The 12,890-nt window shown below is 52.4% G+C and overlaps 5 protein-coding genes across 5 annotated transcripts; 2 read left to right on the forward strand and 3 right to left on the reverse strand.

Annotated features, from left to right (window-relative positions):
- Positions 1–2,252: 2,252 nt before the first annotated feature.
- A1O7_05502 (uncharacterized protein) lies at positions 2,253–3,347 on the forward strand (the record flags this gene model as incomplete). Its single annotated transcript, XM_007759511.1, has 1 exon — positions 2,253–3,347. One exon carries the CDS (start codon positions 2,253–2,255, stop codon positions 3,345–3,347), a length of 1,095 nt encoding a protein of 364 aa, XP_007757701.1.
- A 975-nt stretch (positions 3,348–4,322) lies between these two features.
- Positions 4,323–5,444, reverse strand: A1O7_05503 (uncharacterized protein; the record flags this gene model as incomplete). Its single annotated transcript, XM_007759512.1, has 3 exons — positions 4,323–5,117; positions 5,215–5,230; positions 5,278–5,444. 3 exons carry the CDS (start codon positions 5,442–5,444, stop codon positions 4,323–4,325), a joined length of 978 nt encoding a protein of 325 aa, XP_007757702.1.
- Positions 5,445–6,064: 620 nt separating this feature from the next.
- A1O7_05504 (uncharacterized protein) lies at positions 6,065–6,405 on the reverse strand (the record flags this gene model as incomplete). The annotated part of the gene is made up of 2 exons (XM_007759513.1): positions 6,065–6,196; positions 6,310–6,405. 2 exons carry the CDS (start codon positions 6,403–6,405, stop codon positions 6,065–6,067), a joined length of 228 nt encoding a protein of 75 aa, XP_007757703.1.
- Positions 6,406–8,469: 2,064 nt separating this feature from the next.
- A1O7_05505 (uncharacterized protein) lies at positions 8,470–9,565 on the reverse strand (the record flags this gene model as incomplete). The annotated part of the gene is made up of 3 exons (XM_007759514.1): positions 8,470–9,295; positions 9,351–9,437; positions 9,489–9,565. The coding sequence occupies 3 exons, from the start codon at positions 9,563–9,565 to the stop codon at positions 8,470–8,472; spliced, it is 990 nt and encodes a 329-aa protein (XP_007757704.1).
- A 2,189-nt stretch (positions 9,566–11,754) lies between these two features.
- Positions 11,755–12,809, forward strand: A1O7_05506 (uncharacterized protein; the record flags this gene model as incomplete). Its single annotated transcript, XM_007759515.1, has 2 exons — positions 11,755–11,866; positions 11,929–12,809. 2 exons carry the CDS (start codon positions 11,755–11,757, stop codon positions 12,807–12,809), a joined length of 993 nt encoding a protein of 330 aa, XP_007757705.1.
- Between the last annotated feature and the right edge of the window lie 81 nt (positions 12,810–12,890).

The following is a 12,890-nucleotide window of genomic DNA, read 5'->3' on the forward strand; positions in this document are numbered from 1 at the left end:
CGGCTGGACCATGGTCTCTGAAGACGACGAGGTAGAAGGCTCCGACCATGACCATGACTGGGATTGGGTGTTTGTACGGAACGGATACGTGGAAGTGAACACTGCTGCAAAATCCTCGGGATCTGCGGCCTCCTTGTCTCGTGAAGGAGATCAAGGGTATGATCATAAAGACTGCGACGACGATGGCGATGGTGACGGAGGCCATGCAATCGACGGGTTATCCGAGATGAATTTAAGGGAAGCCTACAGGGGCAGTGGTAGCGATAGCGACTCTGGTGAATCTCAGCACCGGTCTCAATCCCAGTTGCAACCCTGGCTCCGGCCTCTATACCAAGCACCGCCCATGCTGCACCATTCTGGATGCGATGCATCCTATCCGCTCTCAATGCGCATTGGACGAGTGGCTAACTTCTCTGTGGCACGGCAAGGACAAACCCACGCAGCGAAACAAGATTGGCGTCAACGTACAGTGGTGGTCGAAACCTTGCCCGGTCCCGTAGGCAGGGTCGATTCGCGTGTGTCTGAGGGTGATTCATGATAGGGAGTAGAGGGAGAAGCGACAGCAAGGGCAGGGTAACTGGCGCGGTGGCGACGATGAACACACGTCCACCATCCCGCGACAGCCGCTTGATTGAGAGAAGCGTAGTGGTCTTTCTCAAAGGTGCTTGAAAGGACTGCTCTGCCCGAGTTCAGCAGCGGGCGAGTCCAGACTCTCCTGTACGTCTGATCATACCCACCGGGTACAGATCCAGGAAAGCAAGGCGCTTCCGATGCTCTCTGGTCGAAGCTGGAGTGCTGTACATATTGGGAGTGGGTAGGAGAGGATGCTGGAGTGAGGCGGGGCCAACTGACACGAATCTCGGTCCTGTAGGTGTGAGTCCGCACTCCGACAAAGATCGAACCAAGGACTGCATCTAGAGCCGTACGTGCAATCAGTAAAGGGAGGCTAGAAGACATGGCGCCAGCGTTTTTGAAGGTGCAGGCTCGAGGAGTGCGCTGGGGAAGACAATCTCAGTCTGTGTCGATGACCATAATTCTGCGTAGCATATCGACGACACAGTTCCGGTCCAAGTTAAGGACCAGTTCTTTTTGCTCGTGGATGCATAGCTCGCAACTTATCGCTCTCGATGATCAGTTCTTCAATAAATCGCGCTCAGTCTAGACATCTGAAAAGCCAACAATCTTTCACGAGGACAACATAACACGTGAAACACCAGCACAATGATGTCGCCTTCAAGCTCGGGTAAATCATGAGTGGCCGCTGAAACAAACATCCGACAGATGGCAAGATGAAGATCAGGCAGAAAGCAAAGCAAAAGGATCATTCTCGAGTGGTGACGCAAATGCGCCAGAATGGCAATTTCTCGGTCGAAGCATTGAACGTCACTCGCACTTACTATTCCGACGATCATTTCACCTCAAGGTGACCACGGGCTCAGGAGATTTCCTTGGAAGGACTTGCGATCCCAAAGACAATATGAATCAGCCACGGTAAACCCTAGCTGGTGAATGGACCCTTGGTGCATGAGCTCAGGAAACACATACGGCAGGGCAACTCCTCATGGCTGACCCGAGGAGTGAATGGATTATGGGTTCACGAAGCTATGGCCCGTCGTTCGTTCATTTTCCCAACGCGACCTTTCCACTCCGTTGCCCGTCTGCCGCAGCTCGACTTTCCCATCCAGGGTCACAAAGGAGACTCTGCCGTTCGCGGGATGTACTTGGCGAGATGCTCACTCCCGTCCCAGGATTGAGCCGTCACAATCGCTGCCTTCCCCAATGATATTCAAGCGAACCATCCCTTTCACCAGTCACTGACTTGGAAGGACGAGGACCGCTCCAGTGATCTTCGAGCAACAATGAGCCAAACGCCCGCCGGTCCAAGAAAAGAGTCCTGTACCCTGTTGGTTAAACCACGAAATCCGGTGATGGTGGCGGAAATGTCGCGAACACGGGGGGAGCGCCTATTAGAACACTTCAAGCCTACCTAGACTTGGTTTCTCCGTTCCCTACCTTCCTTGACTAACTTTAGCAAGGAAATATACTCACCTGAATAACTTGGAGCCAGTATTCCGAAACAATTCCAGCTCTCAAGCAAAGGCAGCTAAACCTCCAAGCTGGCGGCACGCAGCCTCTCGTCGGCCTGTGATCCACTGGGGCACTCTGAATCCAGATTAACAGAGTCGGTCCCCCTAACCAGGTGGGTGGCCCGACGTATTTTTAGCATAGCGACCAGACTGTCCAGCCTCGACATGCAAACATACTATCCTGAAGAAGACCCGTACTTAAGCCGGTCATATGGTCTAAATGGCAAACACGTCGGCAAGGAGACCTTCTACAATGCCGAGGACGCAGGCTGGGAGAGATGTGGGCCAGAAGACGCAGAGCCTGCTCAAGCCAGCTATGACGCCTTTGACGCCAAAGCCGATGGATGGGAAATGCTCGGACAAAATGCCCAGAAGAGTGTTCATCTCGGTGGGCTGGGCATTTACGACAATATTGACGCTCATGCCAAGGTTGCTAGCCGTGACCCGAAGTCCAAGCAAAACGACGTGGTGAAGGGTCAGACCCTTTCTGCCACGAGGCGCGCCGACCTTAACAAGGCTTGGGAAGTCGTCCCACATGAACCGGACTGGGATATGGTCAACCGGAAGGAAACTCGCGAGGCGCGCCGAGCAACCAAGACGGATGCTCCAGCGGCTGAAGACTGGGTCATGTACAACAAGATACCTGGTGCAGAGGAGGACACGTTCGAAGGCCGGCATTGCTGGGCGGGCGAACCAGTGCCGCCTACTTCTCAAAGCCAAACCGGCATGCACGAGCAAACGGCAATCCAGACGGAGCAGGACGTGGAACCGCTTCCCCCACTGGAGACAACGGAATCACTTTCTCAATGCTCGCGCGAGCGACTCCTTCGCTCTCAGAAGGACGGATCTCAACCTCAAGCTCAAGCTAGTCAGACCACGCCCGCAAAGCCGCAACATAGCTCGCACAAGGAGCACCAGTCCTGCTTTCCGTCTTGTCATCCAACCGGTCATGCCTTGAAGCATAACCCACTCAAGCAGCGCCCGTTCTCAGCCGAGGAGAAGGATCTGCCCTTCCTCGCTCCTCCTACGCCCTCGCAAGCAAGCACCATGCAAACTTCGGCGAGGCCGGAATATCCTCATATTATCCAAAACTTGCGCGCCGCGTCCGTGATGGAGCGAGAGTCTCCGCAACAGAATACAGCGGCCGCGGCCAGCGAGGCTGCTGCTCGACGCACGGATGAGCGGTTCGCCCGGACAGAGCGCGTGCCTTTCGACTGGTATGGAATTACCTACCGCGCGAATCCTCGTCGATACCGGTAGTTAAGTCGAGATGTGATTTGCTGTACACGATCTGTCTGGCTGTCGACGTTGGAATGTGCCGGTGCAGGACGGACCACCGGGGCTGTACACAATGGCTTTGATCCTACTGTGATGTAGATGCCGAGCGTTTTCATAACCACAGATACACAGACGGACAACAATCGCAGGTATTACAGTCGCTAGTCACTCTTAGAGTTCGGGCTTATGTCCAGGTGTACAGAGTATGTTTCTGAAATTTTCGAGAGATATGCATCACCGCTAGCCCGCTCCTTGTGGCCCATTCGTCCTCATCCATGACATGTGCCGTGCTAGACCTTCGACCCTTTATTGCCTGCCTGGTACGCGTCAGCTAAATAAGTAATACGTGTCACTGAGATTTTGTGGGGAGCATCATTATCTTATTGCTCAAGCTATACGGTGGCTAGATTTTGAGTTCGTAGCTACAACAAATGCGCAAAGGGCTCTGCTCCGTAAGCTTTTCCACCGCATGGATGAATAGGGCGGAGGGAATGTTGGAACCATGAGTCTGTAGCTTTGACGAAGGCGCAAAGGAGGCTGCTGTGGGAGATCAAACGCCCCATGGAAAGAATGGCGTGAGGGAATGAAGATCACGATCTTGCTTCTCGCTTGCGTCTCGTCGAGACTTAGACGGCTACCACAAGACGTTCTGGCGGCGTAATCTGATCGGTCGTACTTAATCCTGGCCGTTCGGTCATCCGCCGGATTTGATTTTCCCAAGTGCTGCACCAAGACGCCTGGGCTTGAACGGCCTCGGAAGGCGTGAGAGGCATGGCAAATGTGACCCAATGCGTTCTGCCTCACCAAGATTGAGAGGTACTGCCAGTCTTCGGCCTGCTGACTCACAACCTCTTTCATCTCGCGGACCGACACGAGACGGAGAACAGATTTAGATCCAGACGAAGAACATTCCCGTATGTGCCATCCCATCTGCTAGACTCCCACCAGACGGCTCTTTCAGTCCCTCTTCCCAAAGCTGCTTGTATATCCTCCGTAACCACCGTAACCGGACGACCGCGGCACGCCATTGCCCACATTGCCCCCCAATATCCCGTTGCCGTAAATGCCACTCCTGCCACTCTTCCTCCGCTCGTACACAAGCATGGCCATAGCCCCAACGCCAGCACTAGCAGCCAGAGCAAAGAAGCTCAACAGCGAAAAGCCGATGCTGTGGTCCGTCACTTTCATGACAGGTCTCCCTACCATTCCAGGTAAGACCGCGCCATCGACCCAGCCGACATTGAAAGTAAGCACTAATGGCTCGTTGCGCACAATCTTGGAGCCCTCGAATGGCGCGGACGATGACGAGTTTGGAAGCGAGTATGCGGTCGAGGCAATCAGGTACGACTGCGATGGTGAGGCGGTCTTTGCCGCATCCGGATCCTGCGACATGTGGAACAAGGCATTTATAGTCGTGTGGAGGTGTAGGTGCGATAGCTGCAACGTGCCTTGCAGTGCGATCGTGAAGGGCGTCCAGAGTCCTTTATCCGCGCCCGCACCGGCACCGCCAGCACCCCGAACTGAAGATATGATCCCAAGCTCTTCCTGGTCCAATGGGTATGACGGAACGCGACACGTCAAGGGGACGTCGCTGTGGACGAAGAATTCGAGGAGATGGTAGAGCTCGTCTGGCAGCGCGTCGATCGTGCAGGTCTGTGTCTGCGGTACGTTGTACTCGAACGAAAGGGGTTGGTTCGTCTCATTACACGTTGGGAAGGGTATATATTGTAAATTTCCGTGGTCATCGGTGATCTGGCATGGCGACGTGAGATTCCAGGGCAGTAGATTGACAACACCGTTGCAGCTGAAAGTGGTAGCTCGCAGTCGCAGACGACCAAGCACAACTCACATGTTCGCCAGTGTCACTACAGCTGTAAGTCTCAAGACGAGCGACGCTTCTGCCGAGACTTACATCGTTCTGTTCAAACAGCTGACCGGTATAAGCTCTCCTTTGGAGTAGCCTTTTCGTTTGGACTCTCCATTGATCAGTCCGTCTTGGTCGGCAGCGATTACAGACGCCGATAGAGAGAGATAAAACACAAGCAGCGCGTTCAAAGACACAGAAACATAACCGAACATGGCTTGACTTGGCCCATGGACATAAATTCAGAAACCCAAGGGGTCAAGATTTGGCAGCGCATCTTCGGGCTCCGTTTTTGGGGACTGCATGGTTTGTCGATCGGCCACCAAACACGGGCCGAGCCGATCGGGTCGTTTGTCCGATGACGTGGCGGATATGCTCGTGAACACTCAGCCGGGAAATGTTTCCGCGGCATGGAAGGAAATCCTACTGTGGTGGTAAATGCTTACCGTACGTTGAGAAGGGTATTGCGGGGAGGGGAAGAGCCGCACTGTCCACGACTCGTGATATGGTTCTATCATACACTGGCTGGGGAAAGGCCACTCGAGGGGGTATAGACAATGGTGGTGCCTGCGAACTCTGGTCACCGACACGTTTCCTCCATGACCTGAAGCAAGAGTAGTAGTTGGTACGGGGACTTTTGGTGTCTCTTCACCACCTTGTGACCAGGGAAGAGTGCGCCTCGAGTGAACAGAACAGGACTGATGGTATGTATGGGACAATTTCCGTTTCAGGCGAACTGTTTTACTTTCACGCATTGCCTCACGGTTTTCTTTGTCCCCTCCACACCGTAAATATAGACTCTATTTTTGCTTTCCTTCCATTCTCATTGCTTGTCCTATGCCGAGTCTGCGGACGTCCCCTTCGCAGTCTTTGTCTCAGCGTGGTCTTCAAGAATGTGTTTGGGGTTGCTCTGGAGGCCGGAGGTTTGATCATCCTTGCCCTCATTCTTGCCCTCCGAGTTGTCGAGCTGTGTGAATGTATGTTAGCATACGTCCAAAAAGAATATACGATGGTGTTGTGCAAGGTGCAAGACTTAGGCTTGCTTGGTCGAGGAACATTTGGAGGAAACAATGGCAGTACCTTTCCGCTGCCTGGCTGGGAAGGATGGTCTTGTTGCTGAGCACCAGTTTGGCGCTCAGGTTCTGGTGATTGGCGACCTTGATTTGGTGCAGACATTGTGTTGAATGTGTTTAGGAATTGGTGTCTATGGATCGTGTGAGCAGCAGTGTTCGCCAGGAAGCAGAGACCGTTGGATGGGATAGTCGTTACCTTTGGTTCAGGGAGTGTTGTAGGATGTCTTCAGAGTTGATTAGTCGTGGCGAAAGTATCTTTGTAAAGAATTTGGTGGGTTCAACTGTAGGATATACGAAAGAAGACAGGAGGATGAGTGAAAGAAAAGGCGCACTTCACCCCTCCGACCATCCCACCTCAAAGTATGACGTCTGCTGGTTACGAAAGAATTGAAACTGCGAACCATGTCACACCTCCTGCAAGCCATTCTTGGTAAAGTAGCAGAACCCCATGGCTCGGGAGCAATTACTGTGCATGTCTGAATTGAGCATCTGGCATTTCGGCTTCACCATTTTTAGCGAGTGCACATGCCCAAAAGAAATATTGGGTGTTTGAATGCTCGGATGCGTTGATTGCTGCATATCAGAGGACAGCGACGGATTCCACCGAGCCATCAAAACTGTTGCACAAGGCGATACACAGTAGAATCTCAACTACCATTGAGTATGGTCCACAGATGATAACAATTTGCCTGTGCGAACACTCGTCCTCCTTCTATGCGTCTATTGCACTTGTCATCCACTTGTCGAGCGTCGAAATTGACCTTTCGACGCCCTCTTGGGCTACTTCGTCCACCGAAGGCTGTGACTGGCGATCCCGAATGTCGCCATCAGGTTTGCTTTGCAGCGAGGACAGCTACGATTCTTGTCCTCTCGAACTTGAAGCTGGACATATTTCGGGCACTGGCGGCCGGCCTGATATTTGCAGCCATTCTTGTCCAGCTGGTATGATTCATAGTGGCTGCATCTGAGCCGGATGAGGCGTTCAAAGCACATCTTGACTGTCGCGGCTCTGAGTGTTCGTCTTAAGTCTGCCACAATCTCAGTTTGCGATACACCCATCAACAGTGCCGCAGCAGATATACCTTGGTCTGTCTGGTCGTGGTATATTCGAATTCGTCTGTGCTGTTTTCTGCCACTGTGGCCGTCGTTGCGACCGGCCCAGTTATCCAGGCTCGTCGCAGGCCTCACAGAAGCGGAAGATGGAAACGGTCGAAGGCTTGTTCATACTCTGGCGAACAATAGTCGGCGCAAAAGGATCAAGGAAGAAGCTACCGTCCGGGACGACAGCGACAGGAGTTGATAAGTTGGTGTGGTTGAAGACAAGAGTCGTCAGAAAACAACAGTGAAGGCTGGATGAAAGGGCAACAGGAGCTCTTTTGGGGCGCAGGCAGAGTTTGCCTGTGGGGGAATCAGTGCGTCCGGAGGAGTGCCGGGCGCGCGGCAACGGGCGGTGTAGTGTCTTGGTGCGGGCGAAGCACAACCAACTGCTGCCCACGCAAGCCATGCCTGCTTGAAGAACGGATTTTTTTCTGATGTGACAAGGTCATTTCACCGTGACACACTTAGCATACCTACTGCAATCGCCGATGTCGACATCTTTTACGTTTAGAAAATTCCTACCTTCCGGTAGCACTCCTGCTAGCCTGGCAATCAAGTCGGGACCGATAATAAACGGTACAAAAACTGTGAACAACTGAAATTCGATACTCCTACATACTCAGTAGGGTTAGACTTCCCAATGTTAACCGATCCAAGCCCAAATACCATTCGGCGAAATCGATGTTACCAAGTTCTATCTCAGGCAGCTTCGTGGAATGTCTCCTCAGGAGTTTATAACGGATTCTTTGACTCCGCCCAGCCGGCCCTTTAGATCGTGCTCCGTAGGTGCGTTATGAAACCACTTCCCAGCAATACTTTCTAGGGCCTGTCAATCAATCATAATTGTGGAAAACAACGCTTCGAGGCCACAGAGCAGTGTGCGATAAGAATTCATGAGTCAATTCCATAACACTACGTCAAGCTCGCAGGCTGCTCTACGGGACTGAATAACCTTCGCTCTCAAGGGTTGAATTGGACCGCAAGCATGTTTGGACCCTCTCCCACCAGGAAACCCGCCCTGGGGTTGTGCTAAAAGAAACCGTTAATATAGTTGACACTCTGTCACCCCTTACACAGAACCAGCAGGTAGTTGTTGGCCACTTGCCTGAGCGGCCTCTTTAGCCTCCGTAGTCTTTTCGGGACTGCTCTTTGCGCAACTAGCACAAGCACAGTGACCAGGTGGGCAAGGGCAGATACCTTCCGAGCCACCACACTTGCAGACTGTGGACTGCGTACCCTTGACTGGTTCAGGTTGGATGTCACCAACGTCACTCTTGGCACATCTAGCACAATTGCAGTGACCTGGAGCGCAACCACAGGTGCCTTCTTCGCCGCCACACTTGCAGACCGTCTTGTCCGTGCCTGGGATAGATTCGGGCTCGTGTTGCTTGCCAGCCTTGAGGTCTGCTAATCTTCTCGCCTCGTTGTGGACGTCTCTGACTTGCTGGTCGCCTTGGATGTAGAACTGCCTGACCTTTTGGCCGGTGGGAGTGCCCATCGCCTTTTCGAAGTACGAAGTGAGGCCACCCCAAGCACTTGTTGCCTTGTCGCTTACACCGTACTTGGTATCGACAGACTTGGCGGTATCGGTTGCTTTATACTTCTGATCGAAGGTACTCAGAGCATTGGTGAACCGCTGGCTGAAACCGTGCTTCTTGTCTAGCTGAAGAGCTCTTTCGATCACTTGGTCTGACACAGCATAACCGTGGGCAAGGTATTCAGCAACAATTCTTGATCGCGGCTTGTCTTCTTGAGCGATGTGGTCGTCGCCAGTCGAAGAGGACACTGCAGCACCTGCCTTGGAGGCGACATCATCGATATTGCCTGCGGTCGAGACATGAACTTGAGACTTTCCGAGCTGTGTGCTGTCGAGGAGGAGTGCGGTCTTAGCAGCTCTGCAAGGAGGTTAGGATTCAATTCTCGCGGCCGGACGGGACTGTCGACACTCACGTCTCTTTCTCGAAAGTCACGGAAGCAGATTTCGATGCATCAGCGGCATCGGACTCTGGTGTAACAGAGATGTTGGTGATTTTGCCGCTGAGAGAGATTAGTATCGTAACTGCCGGCAGCAGTTTTTTCGAAACTCACCAGAAGCTGAAGAAGTCCTTGACCTCTTTCTCGCTGGTATCATGTGAGATACCTTTGACGTGGACCGTGGTAGACATAGTTGAGTTATCCTTTACGGGAAATAATGATTTCTGGCTGAATTGATTGTGGCTATGTTCGGGATGAGAATTGAGAATTGAGAATCTCGTCTGCAATGAGAAGGAGGAAGTATTGTGTCTTTTAAGAATCAAAGGCAATCGAGGATCATGCGCAACGCAATGCAACGACGATCATGAGAAAAATGCACATACGTCACAAGTTCGGCGTGAAACACCCCCTCCATTAGCGCCACATCAGCGCCACATCAGCGACGCCACCACAGCCTCACTATGACGAACGAGAGTTCAACAAATTGGTACCTCGTATCATGCAAGTGGTTTGTTTGGTACCGGCGGGATTGAGGTCTGCCGCAGAGGGCGCAAACATGTATTCTCTGCCCTTGAAACATGAGATTTCTGCGCGGGTATTCGAGTCTCTGCTCTGCGTGTCCCCGACACCCTTAGCTTGTAGACGCGACATTTGGTCAAGCTGATTGACGATGCATTATTGACTTCGTTTTGCGGTAGACATCTGAACCTACCTCGGATTGACTCTGTAAAGGGCCAAGCGCCTTACTCAACTGCTCACCTTCATCAGCCAGCCGAAATTGAGGATTCGATCTTCCAGTGTCGGCTTTTGGTTGTATAAACGAGTTGCTGAGGAGTCGAGCCTTCCTCTCTCAATGCTGGTGGCTATTCGGGGCCGCTTGTTTCGTTTCCACCACAACGCCGAGTAGTTCTTACTATGTGTCCTTGATTTCCGAGAAAGCTGATAATCTACTTTTATGGGAGTACTTGTACTCCCTATTCACAGTGCTGAGAATCTGAGTCAAGGGCTCGGTGGCACGGGCCTGACCGGAGCCTGCCACTGGACTTGACTTGTCTGTAACAGATTCAGCCCCCACAGTTGATGTGACCGTACAGGCGGGAACCCTTTTCAACCCTGCACAATACCCTTGGAGCCAACAAAGCTCGGGGAGTGGGAAGAACCAACACAAAGTGGCTGCAGAGGCCGACTCGCTGGTTCCCCCCTAAGCCTTATCAAAGAGGCAGTCACTTGCGGCCCGCCTCGTATCCCCTTTCGTTTAATCGTGCCGGGAAAATGTTAATCTCAATGCTTAGTTTGACTCGTCCGATGGTACGCGAAAATGCCGGTTGCCAATCAGTACCTCCCTAGTTACTTAGGTAACCATTGCAATATGCAGAATGCCGGTCAGCTTACGCGGAGTCAAGGCTAGAAGGTTTGTCCTTCTTGATATCTACCCTTCTACGGAATATGCGTCCACGTATCTTGCCCCACGGACACAATTCAAGCAAGAGCACTTGTTACGATTGATCTGCAACATTCGCCCCGGGGCGAGAGACAGATATGAGTACCTCGTACCTCGTACTTCACACCCTGACAAAGTACTGAAGGATCCTCCTCAGAGGTGATCTCGCGATTGGTGGAAAGCCCGAATGCAGCTGAATACTGCCACTCTGCCTGAGACCGGCAACTGACCATGTCTAACTTGTCTGGGTAATTTTGCGCAATTGTGTATTCTCCACTGATCTGTTTCCAGACTCTGACTATGGGGTCCTGGCCAGCTCAGCCTCCACCGCTTGATCAAGGCCCACTAACTAGGTTTACGAACTGTGGCTATCCAGTGATACGTACTTAAAGTGGTAATCAATACATCACACAACCAATTGCTTCAGTCCTGAAGGTGATGGCAGCGGTAAGGCAAGCCAATGAGTAGAGTCGATCCAGCATGGCTGGGGCAGAAATGGTTGCAGCAGTGTAACAGGACACGGGGGTTTCCCATCCGGATACTCTAACGTCGGTTGTATTCGTCGACTAATCAACTACAAGTTATCACAGTCCCACCACCTTCTGAACAGGTATTTGTCGTCGCCAGTCAGATTTTACTGAGGGCTCACTGCTGCTTATCACGCTAAAAGGGGCTGTCCAGGCTGCAGCTGGAGGATCAAGATCACAGGTTACAGCTACAATGCTTCGCTGACCTACGGTAACCTAGGATCCTCCGATATTTTAAGAAGCTGTCCGAAGCGGCCTTTCATGTGAATGTATCGGTGATTTATTCTTCGGAACTCCAGGCTTCAGTATATCCCAAGAAGAGCATTCCTCCTCCTCAACATCAAGGCCCGCTGCCTTGAACAGGCGGCCTGCATCTCTTTGAAGGGTGGTGGGAAAGTTGAGCATCAAAACCATGCAAGCTATCACAGGCGGTGCAACCCTGGACAGTGTCCCATCCAGAGGAAAAGACAACGGCCCGGCGGAAAGGCGGAAGCAGCAGAACAGAATAGCTCAACGAAGGTATCGTGAGTCCAACTTGCTTGATTTCATCTGAAGCCATCCAGAATGACTGACCAGGTCAAACCAGGAGACAAGATAGCCAGCCGCACCAAAACGCTGGAAGCTTTTGCACAACAAGCGCGTCAACTACTCAGTGACGCGGTTGATCTCGAACTAGAGGAGCCACGATGTCCGGAGTGTAGCCACTGCCGAGGTCTTGAGAACAATCACGAAGCCGATACGCTTCAGGTTGTAGATGAACCAACTCCACCTCAAGCCTGTCACCGGGACGCTGTCATGGGCTCTTTCACCTTGTCGGACGGTGCATCTCAGGAGAATCCACCAACAATCCCGGCTGGGATCTCAAGAGCGAGTACCCGGAATTCGTACCTTGGCGAACCACGAACCCCTACAAACAGCAGTCTTGCTTGCCTACAAGACGATCTGGGAGAAGGGCGTGCAGCGCATACAGGAGTGCCCATGACGCCCAACCAAAGTCTCACTGCCAAACCAAGAGAGGATGCAGGCCGCTTCGGCGCTTTACACACCCCTCTGTCCGACCAGACCTTTGCGGACTACATGGATCTTTCAGGCTTGGGATATCTGGATAATCACACCAACGCGGTCATATTGACTCCCTCCGATGAACCTCTACAGCCAACGCTGACATGTGAAGATAGCGTGCAGGCGAGTGCAGCGTTGCATTTGGCGGCGCGAGAAGGTCAGACGCGCATTCTTTCCATCCTGCTACGTACTGGTTTCCGCGCCGACTCGCGAGACGAGCGAGGGAGGACGCCGCTACATCATTGTGCATCACACAGTCATACGGAGACAGCCAAGGTACTTCTCGACGCGGGAGCTAGTATCAATGCTGTAGATGTGGACGGAACCAGTGTCGTCATGACTGCGGTGAAAGCAGGAAGCGAGAGAATGGTGGAATTATTACTAAGCTACAAGAGATCGCACTGATCGGTAATACAACATCAAGATCATCAATTTACCCTGAATATCGTTGGTGAGTAATTTCCCTGCGGCCGCGGCGAGAGAAGC

The sequence above is a fragment of the Cladophialophora yegresii genome, assembly GCF_000585515.1.
Source record: "Cladophialophora yegresii CBS 114405 chromosome Unknown aczIN-supercont1.4, whole genome shotgun sequence".
Lineage (NCBI taxonomy): Eukaryota > Fungi > Ascomycota > Eurotiomycetes > Chaetothyriales > Herpotrichiellaceae > Cladophialophora > Cladophialophora yegresii.